This window comes from Glycine max, chromosome 14, assembly GCF_000004515.6.
Source record: "Glycine max cultivar Williams 82 chromosome 14, Glycine_max_v4.0, whole genome shotgun sequence".
Classification (NCBI taxonomy): domain Eukaryota; kingdom Viridiplantae; phylum Streptophyta; class Magnoliopsida; order Fabales; family Fabaceae; genus Glycine; species Glycine max.
The window spans coordinates 44,623,674-44,643,483 of NC_038250.2; the positions used below are offsets into that span (position 1 = coordinate 44,623,674).

Consider the following 19,810-nt stretch of genomic DNA (forward strand, 5'->3'; position numbering starts at 1 on the left):
TAGGATAATGGTTAAAATATCTTAAAGTATAGTATTAAAAATAATAGAAAAATAATATGAATATAGTAATGGTTAAAATAAATAATTTAATATTAAAATAAAAAAAAAACCTAGCATCTATTGAATATTTAAGGATAAAAATGATAAATATAAAAAAGTTAGAAATTTGAAGTGAATGCTTTGAAAAAAAGCTATTTGAAGTATTATGTCAAAAAAATACTAAAAATTATTGAGAAAACTTGTTTATCAGTCAAATAAGTTTTTAAATTAATAAAAAAACTATAGAAAATTAACTATGATGCTTCCTAATTGTTAAATATGGTTTTAGAAATTGAAGAAGAAAATTGACAAAAAATATGATGAAATGTCTAATTGATATTTCTTTTCTGTGTTTAATATTGTGATAATAAGATTTGAAACTAAGATTTCATTTATATTATCTAAAACCGTTTACACTATGCCATTCTATTGGTATTATTTAATGCATGCTAAACATGATGATATGAATCTACCAATGTCAAATAAGAGCAAGAGTTAAAAGAAGCAAAAAGGGTTTTGAGAGTTCAATCATAAAAGTGAAAGCTAAAGACAATCTTGCTAAATTATGTTGAATTCAAGAATTGTCTCATTTTTACAACTTAAAAATAAATTTAATACATTCAAAGACAATAATTTGAAGAGTAAAATAAATCTAATAATTTTAGTGTCAACATACTTCTTTATAAGAAAGTTATAAAAGAAACAAAAAATTAATACCGAATTTTTCAAGGTAATCCATTTCGGTTTCGTGTTACTTGACATCAAAGCTTCAACTTCTTGAAATTCAGATTTGAGTTTTTCTTTGTTTCAATCCTATTAAAAAAATATTCTAATTTTGTTTCTTTAATTTGTGTTCATCTTGTTTATTTCTTGTGCCATTCTATTTTGTTTCTGTCATCCTTGTTTTATTTCTTTTTGTAATTTCTTGTTCTTCATTTGTGTCTTTTCATTACCTTTCATCTTTTTTGTGTCAACAACATATGGCTAGTTGAATTTTGAGTTCTATTCGAAAATACAGAAAGAAAATTGAAAAAAATATAAAAAAGAAAAAAATTGTAAAAAAAAAATAAATCTAAGAGCAAGAGTGCATCAACAGCAAATTCACTAGTTGTTTGTGAATTGGAAGAATTCTATGTTTTCTTTGTTAAATATGATCTTGTGGTGTCTTTATTCATTATCTTTGGTGTGTTTATCATCCATCTTGTTCTTGTTATATTTCTTGTTGATTTTTTGCTCTCTAAATTCAAGTCACTTGATTGTTTGCTTGTTGTCTTAAAAATAATCATTGATAAAGTTTTCTCTTAAGAACTTAAAGAGGAAATTAAGTACTAAAAGAAAAGAGTGGTAAGATCATCATTGAGAAAAGCCAAATTGTGTGACAAACACGGGTGAATTGTGAGGTCCTCTATTCTCTCATTTTATTAATTATTATGACAAGCGATCCGGATAATTAAAAGATGCATGGAAATAAAGATTTGTTGGTAGTAAGAAAAGTATTGAATATGCAAGTTAAAAGAAGAAGAAGATGAAGCTCAAAAAGAAAATATCTTTCATACTAAGTGTCTTGTTCAAGGAAAAGTGTGTAACATGATATAGATGGAGGAATTGCACCAATGTAGTAAGTACTACCTTCCTAGTGGAGAAACTGAATTTGCGCACCACCAAGTTCCTAGGCCTTATACACAGTGAACATAAAATTGCACTTGCTTCTTTGTCTCCAAAGCAAGTATTTGAATAATAAATAAAAATGATAAAAGGTGAGAAGTATAATAAATAAAATGAGAGAGAACTAGACAAAGAAAAGGAAAAAGTTGAAATAAAAATGTGATTCTATTGTTTAACTATTTTATAATGGAACATAATAAAGATTTCATTCTATTGTAATAAAATGAGTTATAACTTTTTAATTCACATATTATCTTCAAGAGACTTATGATTTGGAAAATTTTGCAAAGATAAAATAATTATATGTTCCATTCCTATTTTTAAAAACCAAATAATAGAACAAGTTACTCCTTCCACTCCATTCTATGTCCTATGCCACTAATCCAAACCTAGTACGGTTAAAAAAATTTGAAATTAGAGAATATTTGATAGCCTAAATACAATTAAGCCAAAATTTAATTGAAAGACTAGAATTGATGAGATCCACGGTGGTTATTTTTTTTTATAATCATGTCATTAATTAGAAGTATTTATTGACTTTGTAGTGACTAATTTCCAAAAGATAACTTGACTAATTACATTAGTGGATAGTTAATTTTTTCTTCTAAACATATTTTTTTTATTCAGAAAACTCAGAGACTTTTGCTTAAAAAATTAATTTCAAAATCTGAATTGGTTGACACAGTTTGGATTTATAATCATTTCAGAATTTTCTTCATTTCCCCAAATTTAATTACTTAGGAAGGAACCACATGTCCCTGGGATTGCAATGCAAGTTATTCAGCAGTAGGTACTCACTCCTCGCCGTACGTATACATTAAAAAATGTAAAGAACATACAATAAACATATATTAGAATAAATATCACTCATAGTCATAGCAAAATCTGAATTGGTCAATTGGATCAAAAGAAGAAAACAGAGTAAACAAATTGAAAGGCAAGGAAACCCCGAAAGCACTGCCTCTGTCCTGACTCCATAACATCTCCCCTCAAATTCACATCAAACGCAACACAAAGTATGGGATCAAAGAAGCAAAAAACATAGCAACAATTGGGGAGCCAGCAGCAGTTGCAGATGATGTATAAGAAGATGTGGTAGTGGTGGAGGTTTCAGTTGAAGGGGTGGTGGAGGTTGAAGTTTTAGGGTTAGTGGAGGTGGAAGTGGGTGTGTCTTTGGTGTCATCAGAATCAGAAGGTGAGTCCTTTGCAGCTGGTGAAGGTGCTGTAGCAGGAGCAGATGCTTTTTTAGCCTTTACTTTAACAGCAAGCTTCATACCACCATCACAATGGCCAGGAGAAGCACATATGAAGTAGTGAGTGCCGGCAGTCTTGAGGGTGATTGTGGTGGTGCCACTGCTGTCTGTGCTTAGTGAATTGCCTGTGGTGCAGCTCTTGTAATCACTTTCTTTCACTTCGTCCACTGTGTGACCAGCCCCATAATTGAAAACTGTCACACATGAATATAAATGAGGTGCCTCTTTGGAATCATCTGAGTGCTTTAAAGTGTGCTGAAATTATGTATATACACGAATACTAAAGTATGAAATTATTAATTTTTGGTTAAGATGTGTTTCAAGTTGCTTAATTTTTCATTTTTTTTTTCTTTTTTAACACAAGATTGACATTTTCCAACAAATTATTTAATACAACAGACTTGAAGATTTATCTTATAAGTTAATGTTTAAAGATCAAAATTATCTATTCATCATACTATACCATATTAGTAAAACCAATGATTTTAGTCTTATAGTTCCTACATTTTAAAACTAATGATTTTATTCATATATATTTTTTTTTATAATTGGTGAATTTCATCCTTACCTAAATATCATAAGTTCCATTAAGAGAGATGAAATTCACCTATTTTTCAAAATGCAGAGAACAAGATATCATTTTTAAAAAAAATATATAAAACCCAGATTAATTTTAACCGAAAGTTAAAAGACCTAAGATATATTTTATTGATCTTATAATCAATGACACTTTAGAGGAAATAAATCTCTTCAAGGGAGCATTGTGCATTGTGCATTGTGCATTGTGCATTTGTGCATGAAACCAAAGAATCTTACCAAGACTATCTCCGACTTTCAATTTCAAGCCACTGGCCCATGTACTGTAATCAGCACCGAGTGCCCAACCTGAGGTGTCTCCCACTGTGTGGGTAGCTGCACGTGTCGGCAGAACCATGTTGAGTGCTAGACATAGACCCAAAACTAAAGCAACAGAGGAAGCCATTTAGTGAGAGTGAGTGTGAAAAAAGGGAAGCAAATTAACTACAGAAGCTGCTCTGAGAGGGTGCTCTTAATTGTAGAATGGGGTTGCTTTATATAATTGTTTTTGTGTAGGGAACATATAGTTGGTGGAGTTAAGTAAGCCCAGTTGGTCTCGGTTTGCATGAGGATGACTTGAGTTGCACTTCATACCCAATTAGTGTACCAGAAAAGTGGGTCTGCTGTTCTTTCCAATTCTCATGAGTAGTGATTGAATCATATTATTTTGTTGAAATTCTATTTTATTATCGTAAGCAACACCACCTGAAGGCAAAAGTTTCACTTGTAACAGTAATAAACTGATAATGATGGATTAACGATTATGGGGGATGGATTGAGAATGAAGATAATGAAAGGGAGATTGTATTGATAGGGAAATCTTTCTTGTGTACTTCATTTTGTATTCTAAGAGGTGGAAAGAAAAAAGGAAATAGAAAAAAGGTATAGATAGAAAAATTAAAAATATAATAAATAATGGAGGTGCACTATATTCTACGTAGAAGTATATGAATATCATTTAATATTACATCGAGTGCACTATATTCTATTAATAACTAGGTCATCTTATTGTTTAATGGAGGTGCAAAGTTCTACTAATTAATTTTTGTATTCATGGTTGAGAAGGTCGTGTGTTAGTCTCTAGAAGATTTTTTGTCAACATCCTTCCATAGTTGATATCATACACAAACACAACATGAGTAAGACCATCACTTGAAAATTGATTGTTTTGCTTAATGCCTACTCATTGTGGAGCACAAAACTGATCATTAGACTACTAGAAAATAAACATAACCAGCTTGTTTTCAACGTCAAAAAGGGTTTTTTTTTTGTATAAAAAAAATTCGGATAAAGAACTCGAGCTTTATTCCAACAAAGAATCAGAACTGATATGTCATTTGTCATGTTCACTTAGACTTAGGGCTTAAGGAAATGTGTTCTGTACAAATCGTTGTTGAATGTGTACCTATGTTCATTGCTTTCAAAACCAGATTTCTATTTTCTCTTGGTGTCGGAGTTCCACGAGTTGTATTTTGTACTATCGAATGTCGGTGCCTACCTACATAGCCATTTTTTAGGGTTTAAAAAAGGGTAAATATATTTGGACACCCTTAATATTTAGTGTGAGAGAGGAAAACAAGAAAAAAAATGATAAATGATATGTAATAAAAAGAAAGAGATAGCTAGAGAGAAGTGATAAATATTAATGAAGTATTTAAAATTAAAGAATGTCTAAATATTATGAAAAAATTGCCTTGAAAGTAACAACACTCAATGTGTGTATATATATTTCAAATCTCACTTATTCATATTATAAGTTACTGACGAAAACACAGGTATGATCTAAATTTAATATATTTTAAATTTATTTTATTAATTTACTATTTTGTCTAAATACTTGTATATCTATATGTATTTTTTTAATTCTCATGTCTCAAATATTTACGGTAATATGATAAATAAATGAGAAAAAAAATTATACACTTACAACTTATTATATATGATAAATTTATTAAATTTTAAAATTATTTTAAATTTATTGGTTTTTAAAATTGTTTTACATTATACATAGACATCAAACTCTAATATAATACATGAAGTTCAAATGGCAGAAACGAAAACTTGGCACACACTATTAACAAAGGCATGGATAATAAGTTTATAATAATATATCTTTATGTGATGTGTTTATGGATTTCACTTTAAAGTAATTAATTAACGGTCTATATTTCAGTTACTAAAATATAAAATTGACAATTAAAAATCTACTAATTTGTTAATTAAAATTGGATTTTTTTAAAAAAAATATTAAAAATTGACCAATTTTTATTTTAAAATATCTATAAGTTTGTATACTACAACTATCCATTTTTAAAAAAATACGTGGATTCCCTCACAATTTAATATCCTGGTATACTTAACAATATTTAGGTGTCTCCGGGTATGTAGAACTATATTTGTTTAATATTAGCGAAATTTTAAAAAATGATTTATTATTTGTGGCTTTTTTTAAAATCTACTAATTTTTTAATTAAAATTGGATTTTTTTAAAAGTATTAAAAATTGACCAATTTTTATTTTAAAAAAACTATAAGTTTGTATACTACAACTACCCATTTTTTTAAATACGTGGATCCCGTCCCAATTTAAGATATGATGTAATATTTAAAAAGTAAAGAGATGGCTTGACGGATTAAAAAGTAGAGAGGACTTGAATGTATTGTTATAATTTGCACCTTATAATTTTTATTCTTCCAAATTTCTATAAAAAAGATAATTATACAGAGAAAGATGAAGAAGGAGAAGAAAAAAGTAGAGAAAGTAAAAGAAAGAAATTTTAGATTGAAATTTGAATCCAAAAATTAAGAATAAAAATCGGAACCTTCCTTTGAGGCATTGTTATTAATTTGAGGGAAGGTGCAGTGACATTCAAATTAGCTAATCCAAAACAGTTTGTATATTAATATTGTTATTGGTTGATTGGGTAATCAACTCAAAAAACTGATGAGCAGAATGCAGGATAGTAGGATAATACATGAAAGTGTCAGTTACTGAATAGAAATTTCAAAACTTTGTATTTATATTCTTTTTCCATTTTATTCTTTAATCAAGTACATGGGTTTATTTATGAAAATAATTTAAATAAAAGTGGACAATCACTTAGAAAAATATTTCTTTTATTTATTTATTTATTTATTTTTTGCTGATTGGGATGGGCAAAAAGTCCCAACCCGAATCAATTAAATCACTAAGGCAAGTCTTTAAAAATACACCAATCACACTCCAAATTAACTCCATGCTTAACAAAGGAATTAGCTAGATTATTTGGTTCTCTCATTATATGTCTAAACTCACCACGCTGCAGCTGCGTGCTTAAATTCTTAATCTCCTCCACTAGCCCACAGTACTTGTCTATCATAGAACATCCATTATTTATCATCATGTAATTTTTCATATAATTTTGTATATTTTTCATTTGATTCATTTTTTAAATTTTTCTTAAATTAGAATATCATCATGTAATATCTGAGAGTCGTATATATAATTTCAATTTCAATTTTACTTAAATTAGAATAATATAATGTATATGAATTAACTTTTTTAACTAATTTTTATTAACTATGTTTACCTTTTTTTTTAAATGCAACTGCATATATTTTGGTTGAATATACAACAGTCTTTTTTTTTTTCTTTATTTCTTTGATTTCATTATGCTTATATTATTAAATCTAATGCACAGGTAAAGTTTTTACAGTAATTGTTTTTCAACTTTGATTTTATGTTAAGTTAACATTTTTTAGACGACATGTATTTTTTATTAAAAATAATTATATTTAAGTAGGATCAAATTATTATATACAAAAAAGTTTTTCTTTCAAATAACTAAAATTGGAGATCATTATTTAAATTGGAATAATTCATGCTAATTGATGCACCGCTTGTAGGTTATGTCAACATTTTTTCACTATTATAAGTTCTGCATTTTTTAAATTTTCATTACTTGAGCACATGTTTCACCGATGTTTACTTTTTCACTTTATAATAATTTATTATTATTTTCCGTGCATTTCTCTTATGTTGCCTCTATTAAGGAATAGGTATGAATATGATATAATAATAGTCACTGATACACCTGTCACATAATAAATTATCTAATATATATTTATTCAAATGAATTTTTAAAAGCCGTCTTAGCTCAGTGGTAGAGCGCGTGGCTTTTAACCACGTGGTCGTGGGTTCGATCCCCACAGACGGCGTTTTTATTTGTTTGAGTAAGTTGAAACCAATATCAAGGTTAACCGAGCTTGTCATTCCTGGAGAAATGGTCCATTAATGATGTGGATAGATTTTGGAATAGGTTCAAAAATTGTAACGAATCCCTTTCTTGTAACAAAATGGGGGGACTTTTGCATTAAGTTTGTTATTGGACAGATTGAGATACCTCAAACTTGGGATTTTTCCTAATGATTTTGGAATTTCAGTCGAATTGAAAGAAGCCAAGTCCAAATATTTTTAAAGGGTAGAAATTAAGATTGACACTGTAATTGAAATTTAGTAATAATTCATTATTCTGCAAAAGGAAAAGAAGTTTAAGACTTTTAAGTTGACAACCACTCAAGTTGTTTGATGATAGACACAAGTCAGTAAGGTTGACAAGGCTGAAAATTTATTATCAGGAACAATCCAAGTCATAAAGTTAAGTCAAACAATGAAGATGGAAAAATTGACACTGTTATTGAAATTTAGTAATAATTGATTATTCTGCAAAAGGAAAAGAAGTTTAAGACTTTTAAGTTGACAACCACTCAAGTTGTTTGATGATAGACACAAGTCAGTAAGGTTTGCAATGCTGAAAATTTATTATCAAACAATGAAGATGGAATTTGACCGCTAAATTCATTCTCGGAAAGATTCAAGAGAATGAGATGTAACTCTTGAAGGTTTGAAAGCGATGAAGGAAGCCCAGCTCCTACATTGTTAATTTGAAAGCGATGAAGGCAAATTGTATTGAAACAGATTTGGCACACAAGATGTGTTCCAAACACAAACTCAAATGTAACTCTTGAAATCTATTTGGATGATGAAAGACATTTGGGATTTGACTGCTAAGAATATTATAATTAAGAAGAAATCTGTGCCATTTTCCCAGGTTGCTATCTTCGGGTAAACATGATGATATTCATAATCAGGATTGTCCTAATAAGTAGTATTAATGGTGAAGGGGGTTGATCTTCGAATTTGACTTTCAGGTGGGTATGATAAGGAATGGGAAGGAGAAGAATAAGAAAAGGATGGAAAATCAATCAGACCTATTGAGTTCCCTTGAAACTATTCTTTGTGAAGTTCAGATTTTTCGATATCCAATCTAATTAATGTAAAACCTCCATGTCCTTCTTTTACCCGACCATAATGTCCTTTCATGTTATTCATTATATTTTTTTCCAGCATAATGCTCTTTCATGTTATTGTTATCGTTTTTATAATCCTTTTCCATGATTCATTCTATACAGCCCCTAATCCACGTTTATGTTACTTTAATCTCATCAACCATACATTTGGTTGTACATGCTGCTGTAAACCAAATGGAGAAATAAATTTGGTTGTATATACTTCTATTTATTACTATATTTATTTTCCCAGCATAGGGTGTTCAGCAAGTTCTCATAAAATGACAATAAAAAAAATTGAATAGCAAAGAGTTGCCTCGCATAAGCCATGAATTGAGAAAATTACATGTTATGAGTTCAACAAAAAAAAAAAAATGGCTTTCATTCCCAAGTAAGAATGTGATCCCATAGCATGCAATTCTTACTAGTGATAGACTACTAATCAGAAACCCCATCATAACAACTTTGTATTAAAAGAAATTATCAGCCCTGTCTAATGACATTAGTTCCTTTTATTTCTTATACATGCGGCAGTCGGGAGAGTTCATTTTCCAAAGGCGACAAGGGTGTTCTTGCTGAATCTACATCTTCAAAATCAATCTTCCTTGCCATTGGGCTACATATCTTGGGACTAGATTTTCTCTTGTTTGACTGCAAAAACCAAAATATTTCAATAAATAAACAAGGGTCCATTTGTTACATATTCAAAAAAGTGTCTCTGATATAACATAATCTATGGTAAACATGATAAGACAATATATTATGTCACCACCTTCACAGATGCACTGCCAGTAGGTTTCCCACCAGAACTGCTGTGGTTCCTTCCCTTGCATCGCTTCGCTAATCTTTTGTTCTCCTCATCCAAGACGCTATTTTCATCAAACAATAATTTGACCTATTACCAAGTCAGGGTTATTAGTATTCATTAATAATCCAAAAAATGGAAAGGTCCTCAAAAGAAGTCCTAACCTCCTCTTCAGCTCTGTGAAGGTTAACCCTTAGGTTTTCTTTATCATTCTCTAGAGATTTGACTTCAGCAACAAGACACAGAACTCTCCGTGTTGATGGCTTCAAGCTACCAAATCCATAATGAAAAATCATGTTTCTAATTATGAACTGATAATGAGAATACATATTGATCCTAATGGTTTAAGAGACGGATATGTTAATTATCTGGGATATGAAAATCACAATTAAAGAGGTAGAAGGCTCACCAGTTCCACATTGTCAGCATCTTCTCACAGTGCTCATTTTCACTGTTTGCACTCAAGAATGCATATGTAGAAGACTCATCTGTAGTAGTAGTAACTGTAGCCAAAAGGGAGTCAAGCAAATTCTCTTCATCAAGTGTACTTCCAGAAGAAGAATCAACCTTCAACGCAAAGTAAATATCAGTAGTTAGCTTTCATGGCCAAAGGACTGCAACTTGTGAAAGACTGAAAGCTATTACCATTTGACAATTAAGAAAATGAGGGGAAAAAAGAACTATAAACAAGGAAATTTCTGTATTAGTAGAAATTAAAGTTCAATAATATGGTTTTCAACTTAGCAATTAGCAGCACCAGTGTATTCACAGTAAATTGTAGCCATACAAAGTGAATGTGCCGAATTATTTCAATAGGGTATACTGTGACTACACGCAACAGCCAAGCCAAATTATTTCAATTTTCATGATACCAATTGAAATATAAGTTAGATAATAGAGCAGTAGATAGTAGATGCAATTCCAGGCCTCTTTCCTATAGTTTAATAACCAAGAGACAATAGAACACTAGCAAATTCAAATTTCAAACCTGGGTAAGCATATCTAAATATAAGAATTTAAAGAAATTGACAATTGCATAACAATGAGAATGAAATAAGTTCCAGAGTCCATCCTATCATATATGACACATCCAATTCCAAGTTTCAATGCCCTTCACATCAGAAATCATTCAATCATGCTCTCTAACAAAATCTAAGGAAGAAACCAGGGATGGTTTTCAACTTAAAAATGATATATTTACATCAGAAAATGAAATTCCAACTAATCAACTCAAATACACACAGAGGGACAGGCTTTTCAGCACTGAACACATCAATGCTTAATCAAACCCCTCCACACTACCAAGTTGGATAAGCCTAAGGTCAGTTGTTTCATAAATCATATATATCAGAAATTGTCTTAGATAATTAAACAACACTCCAGTAATTATTTCAATCAAACCAGAAAGTTGAAATAAGCCAATAAAACAAGAAAGATGAAAACATAACGATACCAATTCGTTCTGCTGCTTGTATTTGATCAATTCCTGCTCCAACAAGCACAAATCGCGTTCCAACTCGAGTGCACGCTCCTGAGCCTCCTGCGCGCGTTCATCGGCCTCGTTCCCAAACTCCATTAACGCTTCCCTGTCGTGGTCATAGAGCGCGCATTCCCGCTCCAATTTCACACGCTGCTCCACCAGACTCTCACACTCCGCTGCCAACTTCTGATTCTCCTCAACGAACCTCTTCACTGCTTGCGCGTTCATGTTCGCCTCACACTACTCAAAAACCATACCCCATAATAAACATAACATAAAAAGAAATACAACAATTAATCACGGTTTAATTAATCATTTGATCCTTGTACATATACAATTCTTACTAATAGTTCACACACTTGGAAACTAGCGCGTTGGTGTAAGAACTAAAACGAGTTAAAAATTATATGTCTAGGGACTAAAACATGAGTAGTTTCAACGTAATTGTAGAGGTATAAGGACCAAATGAATAATTGTCATGGAAGCAAAAGAAAAGGAATACAAACTCTAGCGCGTTCGATGAGATCGTCTTTCTCCTTCAATTTCGAGAGGAGGAAGAGGTGCTGGTCGCGGAGTTGGCGCTGGGATTCTTGGGAAGCGTGAAGCTTGGAGAGGAGGGTTTGCGAGGATACGGGAAGGCCCACGCTGTGGTCGATGGATTCCTTGATGTAACCGTCGATTTCTGGAGGAAGATCCATTGTTGATGCTCGACGAAAGTCAAAGGTACGGGTTCGGAATCGGTGGTGGTTGCGATAAAGGGAGAAAGCGATGGCGGTATAAACCCTAATCGGTGGGAACGGTGGATTGTGAAAACGAAAGGGACGTTGCGATCGGAGAAAAAGGGTTTAATTGAAATATATTGATAGCCGTTGGGAGATTCAAATTGGAATTTTGATAGCCGTGGGGACTGGGGAGTTAATACCAGACGTTAACGTTTCCTTTTGCTTGCTCCACCACTATAACAATTTGTGATGGAATTATATATGTATTTATGAGTGTGATTTACTCCTATCCACTACTAAGAGGATGATTCTCTTTACTCTCCATAATTAAATATTTTTATGAATTACTCCCTTTGTATTATTATAATTGCTGTACAATGAAATAAAATTATCTCAAAATCATTATTATTTTAGTTTTTCAAATCAAATACTAATTTTTATTTAAAGAAATTAATAATAAAATAAAATTAATTTTATAAATTATTATTCTCTTTTATCTATTTATTATTTTTATCCGTGTAAAACAACCTAAAACAACTATTATGTTAGAATGGAAGGAATAATAGTTTAGTGTGTGTCGACCTAAGCTAAATACTTATTTTATATAACTAAAATTAAAAATGTATGAATATTTGATTTGATTACTTATTTAGGTTATATACATGCACAAGTTTTGCATTTTAGTGTCTACATTTAAAAATTATTCATTTTTGTCTTTGTCTATATATTTTTAATTTGTTTTAGTCTCCATCATTTAAAATTGCAAGAATTAAAACAAGTTTTAAAAAAATGTATGTTTAAAGTAATTTCTAACTATAAGAACTAAAATATAAAGATTTTGCAAGTATGGTGATCAAGTGAATAATTAAACTGAATATTTTTTTTATATAAATTATATTATAATTAAAATTTATAACAAATAAATATTTTTAAACATATAAATAATGTTTACAACAAATAATTTATAGTATAATATAAGGTTATTTTTAACTATTTGATTATTTTCTCTTAAAAATATTGAAATCTGGAAAGAAGCGTTTCTAGTCTCAGTTTTTTTTATTTATTTATTTATCAAACTTAGTTTTAGTCCTTATACTTTAAAATAAATTCTCCAACTTATGAAAATATGTGATATTCGTCAATCCACATATGTGATTTTGTCACCAATAAAGTGAGTGGAGAGGAATGAAAATTATATATTTTCAAAATTTGGAGGACTCATTTTGTCCATTTGAAAATATAAGAACTAAAATCAACTTTGATTAAAAATATAGAGATCACAAATATATTTTTCCTTTAAAATTCAATTTAGAAGTAAAGGTTATCTTTTTGAATAATTTTTTTTTTCAAATGCAGCATTTATTTTGGAAAGGAGGAAGTAGATAGGAAGAGATCAATGGTTAAGAAAATTAAATACACAAAGATAAAAGGAGAGTAATTTGAGATAGTTGAAAAAGCAATTTTTGAACATTATAAAAAATTTAATTGTTCAATCAAATTAAAATTAAGAAATATATTTGAAAGAAATAAAAAATTAAATGAAATACTCAAAATATAAAATTAGGATAAAATATGTGTCTCAATGGGACAACGAATCATAAATGCATAGACAAAACTAGAATTGGATGATAAGAGACAAATTGTAAAAATAAAAAATAAAAATTCATCTAATAAATATGTATGCATAAGTTTCTAGACAAAATATTCATAATTTGATGTTCTATGGACACAATATATACAAATAAACATTGAGCGGTTCACACATTTAAATTAATTAAAGACAAATATCTATCTATCTACATATATATAATAACATTTAATTGGATAATTATGTCTCAAATCAATCAGGATTGAAAGTTTCTTTTCCATTGATTATATCTACAAAATTCTATACTAATCCAAATTCATTTGAAGTTTCATTTATATACACTAAAATTGATGTAATATATACTTTTAAAATATAAATAATTTGATTACTTTTATATTATTATTCTTTTTATAGAAAATTTGACAAATAATTCGACTAATGATGTAATAGTTGGTGTATGTTACACTAATGAAACTTTACCCTTTTTATAGCGTCACCTAATGACACATCTTCTCTCTATAAATTAAAGTGTCTATCTTAAATAAGAGCACTTTTAGGAGTTATTCTTTATTAAAAGCATTTTAGAATTTTTTTTTCAACGAGTATTTTTAGGGATTTTTTTTTATCAACAGCCTTTAAGGGTTGGAATTGAACTTAACTTGTTTGAGGTTTTGTTCAAAGGTATAAAGGAAAATATGGGAAAAAATTTCACAATTAGGAAAAAAAGGTTTTGAATTATGTTATCAGAATAAAGGAAATGCTTTTATTTTGTAGGCAAATAGATGGGGGGTGTCAAATGCATTTGATTTCTTGATAAGCATAACAAAAATGTAAACATTGATATGAAACATGTCAAGTACCTGATAAACAATTTATATTAATTGAGTATGTAATTTATGGCTAAGCTAGAAGAAGGTCATAACATATACAACATATGTACACAGTCCTGAGGTACTTGATTGACAGTTTCTAACAAATATAATGTATATAAAAAGGAGAAAAGGTAAGAGAATTCAAATACATAACATTGTACTTCTCATAAGTGCAATAGATTCTAAACATAAAAAGTTGAAGATGGTGTACCAACCATAGACAAGAATATATTCAAGGTAAGTTCACAGGAGCAAGTCTAAGTCGTTTCTTAGCTCCTGATAACAAAACACAAACAAATATACATACAAAAAACAACACATAAAAACTTAAACCACAAACAACCCTTAGTGGTTATGTCTAGCATCCACCTGTTTGGCCTTCCTATAATCTTTTTCTCTCGTTTACTGCTTAAGATGACATTAATAAAAGTGACAAAGAAAGAGGAGTGAGGTTTGAAGTATGAAAAGGCACGAGAGAATAAACATACATATAAACACAAATAAAGTACATATACATATAGCTAGCCATAAAATGTATTAATTCACAGACAAATGCATTTATGCTGGATCGCAAGTGGATGCATTTATATTGGATCACAGGAAAATGCACTTGTATATAGTAGTAGACAATTCAAAACATTTAGTCGCCGATATACATATCCACAACCTTACACTTATCTGTTGACATCATAAACATGCGAAAGTACAATATCATGGTGAGCTATTCACATAATTCATAAACAAAAAGGTCAAGCAATAGGCATTAATCTCATAATAACACGTACATAATGTTATATATATGCAAAACATGATGTTTAAGATTAGTCAAAATCTACTCTCTCAATTAATACATAAAATCCTCACTTTTGTATTGAAGACATGCATTACTTGAACACTTGTACACACCTGATACTATCTTACACCTATGGTGCTTATCTTATATGTAAGATACTCCTCATGCACATTAAGTTTTCCTTATTCACATAAAGTGTTGATCATGCATGCATACAAAGCTCTCCTTTTGCAATAAAATGTTCCCCTATGCATATCAAATGTTCATCATGAACCTATGGTGGTTCCTCGTGCATATTGAATGCTTATAGTGCACATAGAGTGCTTCCTTATGCATCACTAATACTCATCATGCACATAAGTACTACCTAAGGGAGTGCTTGGTTTAGAAGATGAAAATAGAGAAGATATAAATAGAAGATAAATTTTTGAATTAAAATAGAGTGATAAACCCCATTATGGTTTTAATTTCCATGGGGTTTCTTGCAACTTATTTTATGATTATGGGTGCTTTAATAGATTATTTCAATCTAATTTATGCTAAATTCGTGCAAGCCTTGTGAACTTCCAATGGAATGGAAAAAGAACACAAAAGGGTGAAATTGACTCCAGGCTCGTAAGCACTACCCTGTGCTTAATTGAGCAGGGGTTGTGTTTACCCATGCACAGCCCCACGAGGGATATGCATAATGGCCATTGCTTCGAACTTTAAGCACGATCCCATGCTTATCTAAGCATGGACTTTGCTTGTCCTCACATGACATAATAGGCCCATTAACACATAAATAGTTTAGGCTTTAGTTGTAAATGAGTTTTTTTTTTTAATTTTCGAATTCAGTTTTGTATTTTGAGTATTGAGTTAACTAAGTTTTTAGTCTTTAAATTTTTTCAAAATTTGGTTTAGTCCTTAAACAAAAGTTTGATCTGTCAATATCCCCAAAAAATCTGAATTTTGAAAAAGTTTAGAGATTAAAAACTTAGTTAACCCTTGAGTATTTAGAAATCTGAACATCACATGGATAATTTCTTGAAAAGGATTCTTTCCCTAATATCCCTATTGTCTTCTTATTTCTATTTATGCTTTCCAATGCATATGACTAGCTAAACACTTATGTTAGGGTTGTGATGTAGGATTTATCTATGAACCCTTTTTTCCTTGTATTGAAATTATACTCTCAATTGTTTATCAATTATATTATTGCATTGCTCCTCATTGTTATTTTGGACTGATCATCTGATGCATGAATGGATTAATTGCCATGAACAAAAGTCATTAATTGATTGACTTATACAATAATAGGATTCATTGGATTTGTATGAACCATTTTATCCTAGGATTTCTAATCCAATTGACATTGTTAATTAACCTCTTTGTGTTTAATCTTCCTACTAATCAAAACCTCATGAACAATAAAGGAATGAATTAGATAGAAAAGAATTTTCAAAACACGAACCAATTTTGATTATCATTTAAAAGAGGAAAAAATACTAATTGATTAGATAATTGGGGTTTTATTTGATTGAAATAAAAGACTAGGGGGAATGTAAAGATAAGTCTGAAATCATAATCCTAGGCCTTTTAATCTGTTAGAATCTTCTTGAATTGGTATTGTTTGTTTTCTTAATTATCTTTAGGGTTTGACATCCGGACTTAAGTCCACGATATTATTGTGTAGGATACCCTTATCCTTGTGTGAGTACTATTTTCATGCATCATAGAGTGTAAGAGGTGTGAGACCCATAAAACTTTTTCTCTATTTCTCTCATTTCTCCCTCAATCACACCCTAAGTTATTAATTAATATCCTTCCATTTAATGCATAAAATGCTTGCAAGTAGTCAAAAGTCATGTAAGTAGCATTAAGCCTGATAAGTGGCATTAAGTCCTAGAAGGAACTAAGCCTGTGATGTCATAATGCATAAGTCATTTCCTTATATTTTATCTTTGGTATCATAAAAATGAGATGGATAGAGTAGAGCTCTAAATAAAACACTTTCCCATTAATTAAAAACTTCTATTTTATTTTAAGGACCCTTCTCACCCTTGGGATGTATTTATAAGCAAAAGACATCTTGAGGACAAATTCTAGGGTGAAGCTTGTTTTTTAAGGGTACACTGTTGTCCCGATATTATGACATGCTATAGTAGATTTTATGATAGTTTGGTCAAAATTGCTAAGTAGTCATTGGGAATAATTATTTACATTTAACAATATCCATGTTTTTTTAATTGCTAATATGCCTTTTTAATTTTTAATTAACATGTATTTTAGTTTATTGTGCCCTATCTCCATGTGAAATGAGTTTGTTGTTATCGAAAGTGTCTTTGTCTTACCGCAACTCCCTTTCCCTGTGTCTTCCACCATCGAAGCAACCATTTTTGCCTGAGCGACGTCGTGTTCTTGTTCGTGACCTGCAATTAAGTCGAGCTGATGAAGTCTATGTTTGGCCGAGATTTTGAAGATCTTAATGATGTCGTGTTTGCTTAAGAACTCCAAACCAATTGCTTTCTAATGAATTAGTGAATGATAAAGACTTCAGCATCACCTCTATACCAAGAACATTGGCAACCATGAGGTCCACCATCGACAATGCGAGATGATGGTTAAAGTCAAATTGTGTTGTAAGATAAGGCTAGAGGGCGAACTTGCGGCCTACGGAGCGGTGTCAAAATCAACATTCAAACTAAATCAGAGGCCAACCCTCAAAAGGGGTCATTCACCCACACAAACACTTAAATGTTGTCATTGAAGGACAACCCCGATCACGGCTCCAATGAGGCTGAATTGCAATGACCATAGGCATGCTTCTAGTTGGGTTCATCATCGTCACTATGCTTTTTTTTCTTCCGCAAATTATCCACTATAATTGGTTATAGAAGGACTGTCTTGCAAAATTTCAAAAACAGACAACACCAGTTGTAGGTCGATGATCTGAATCATTCAATATTCAATTATTATATTTGACAGTGGTTAAAATTTGACAAGGTTTAAAAATAGGAGTACACTGTTGTTCCCCTAAAAAATAAAATTTATCCTAGAATTTGTCCATCTTGAGAATTGGGTTAATAATGACAATTAATAGTTTAAAGATATGCAAGTATGTTTTATTTTCTTTCTTTCCCCCCTTTTCCCCTTACCTTCAAGGCTTATCTAAACTTGGGTAAAAAACGAGTAGTTAATCTTCACTTTAGAAGGAAAACAAGAAAATACTTTAAAGTAGAAGTATGAAGTTTAAATTATAGTCATCAATATGAAAGTATCTCTATATAAATGAATACATATGGATATTTATAATGTAAAACTATATAGAACTTAGTTTACAACCTACTAAAGACTAGGATTCCACAAAATTAAAACACCAAACCTTAACTTATAGGCATATGAAATCCACTAATGAATAATTTGGGTGAGAAAATTCTAAAAAAATGGAAAATTCATTGTTTGGTGATAAATTTTTATAGAGACCTTCTTAGAGGCTTAATAAAACACTGGAATTTTTTTCCTATATTTTTATTGTTCCTATAGTTGCCTCAAAATCTATTCCAACTCAAGCAAACAAAACTACTTTCCATAGTTTAAGTCCATCTTCATACTCATCTTGGTAAATTCATATTTTATTATCTAAAAATGAAAATTAAGTGGTTCAAAATCCTATAGAACCCTTAGAACATCTATTTCTAACAAAAAATATAGGGAAAATGTCAATATATTCAAAACATGACAGTTGATTAAATCAATATACAACAACTACATAAGGTTACACTTAATAAGATGGGTTGCAAAGGTGTGGTCGAAGCTTTGGGGTTGTTTTCTGCACTACAATGGACTTCTAATATGCAACTTGGCAATGACCTCGCGTCTCCTCTTCTCCCTTCTCCTCTTTTCCTTTCTCCAACTGTTCCGAATTCTCTCATGTGCGCTCCATGAACGTCCTTTGCCGTTGTCCCATCTCGGGGTGGGACAGGTTAGCCCGCCAGCCTGCAAAATTAACTGTTTTTATAAATAATAATTATATTAATATACAAGACTACTAAAAATAAAAATAAAAAGGATAGAAAAGATCTTTTAAATTGGTTTATATTTAATTACTTTGTATTTTTAAGATTTTAAGACTACTTTTAGAGTTTATGACTTTGTGTTGTGACTTAACTACTTCGTAGACTTATTATAAGTTAATATTAATGACTATTAATACTTTGTGTGATTTAAGATTTTAAGACTAGTTTGTTATTTTAAATATTTTGTATTGTCAATTATTTTTTAAGAGTTTTTATTTTTTAAAAGGACAGACCAATTTTCTAGCCCACCAGTCCACCTTTAGGTAGGACAGGCCAACATGTCCAACCCGTCAAGTCTTAGCAGGCCAGTCGGCCTGTTAATCATGAAAATCATATCTATTCTTCGAAAGGAAGGTATTTTCAAAATAATAAATGAATTTTCACTACACGGTTTAATTAACAAATAAATGTTTAAAGATGAAACATAAAATCCATTTTCAATTATGAGTTCTTTTTAGTTAAACAAACAAGTTCATAATTGTCAAATTAATAGAGAATTATCTAACATTTAATGCAAATTACGGTTATAATTTTGATAGACATATCCATTTTTATTATAATAGTATAATAGTTGATAGGATTAATAATAAGGAATTTTTATACAAGTGTTTTCGATTCAGTAATTAGTTTGT

General features: G+C 30.3%; 2 protein-coding genes and 1 non-coding gene across 3 annotated transcripts; 1 reads left to right on the forward strand and 2 right to left on the reverse strand.

Moving 5' to 3' along the window:
- Positions 1-2,467: 2,467 nt before the first annotated feature.
- On the reverse strand, positions 2,468-4,001 carry LOC100306407 (putative phytocyanin). The gene is made up of 2 exons (NM_001251440.2): positions 3,774-4,001; positions 2,468-3,151 (listed from the first exon to the last, which is right to left on the reverse strand). Exons 1-2 carry the CDS (start codon positions 3,937-3,939, stop codon positions 2,700-2,702), a joined length of 618 nt encoding a protein of 205 aa, NP_001238369.2. The 5' UTR covers positions 3,940-4,001; the 3' UTR covers positions 2,468-2,699.
- A 3,656-nt stretch (positions 4,002-7,657) lies between these two features.
- On the forward strand, positions 7,658-7,729 carry TRNAK-UUU (transfer RNA lysine (anticodon UUU)). Its single transcript has one exon. It is a non-coding gene; the product is annotated as a tRNA-Lys (tRNA).
- Positions 7,730-9,162: 1,433 nt separating this feature from the next.
- On the reverse strand, positions 9,163-12,108 carry LOC100796784 (uncharacterized). The gene is made up of 6 exons (XM_041008988.1): positions 11,652-12,108; positions 11,119-11,385; positions 10,075-10,232; positions 9,830-9,935; positions 9,633-9,755; positions 9,163-9,511 (listed from the first exon to the last, which is right to left on the reverse strand). The coding sequence occupies exons 1-6, from the start codon at positions 11,841-11,843 to the stop codon at positions 9,380-9,382; spliced, it is 978 nt and encodes a 325-aa protein (XP_040864922.1). The 5' UTR covers positions 11,844-12,108; the 3' UTR covers positions 9,163-9,379.
- Positions 12,109-19,810: the final 7,702 nt, after the last annotated feature.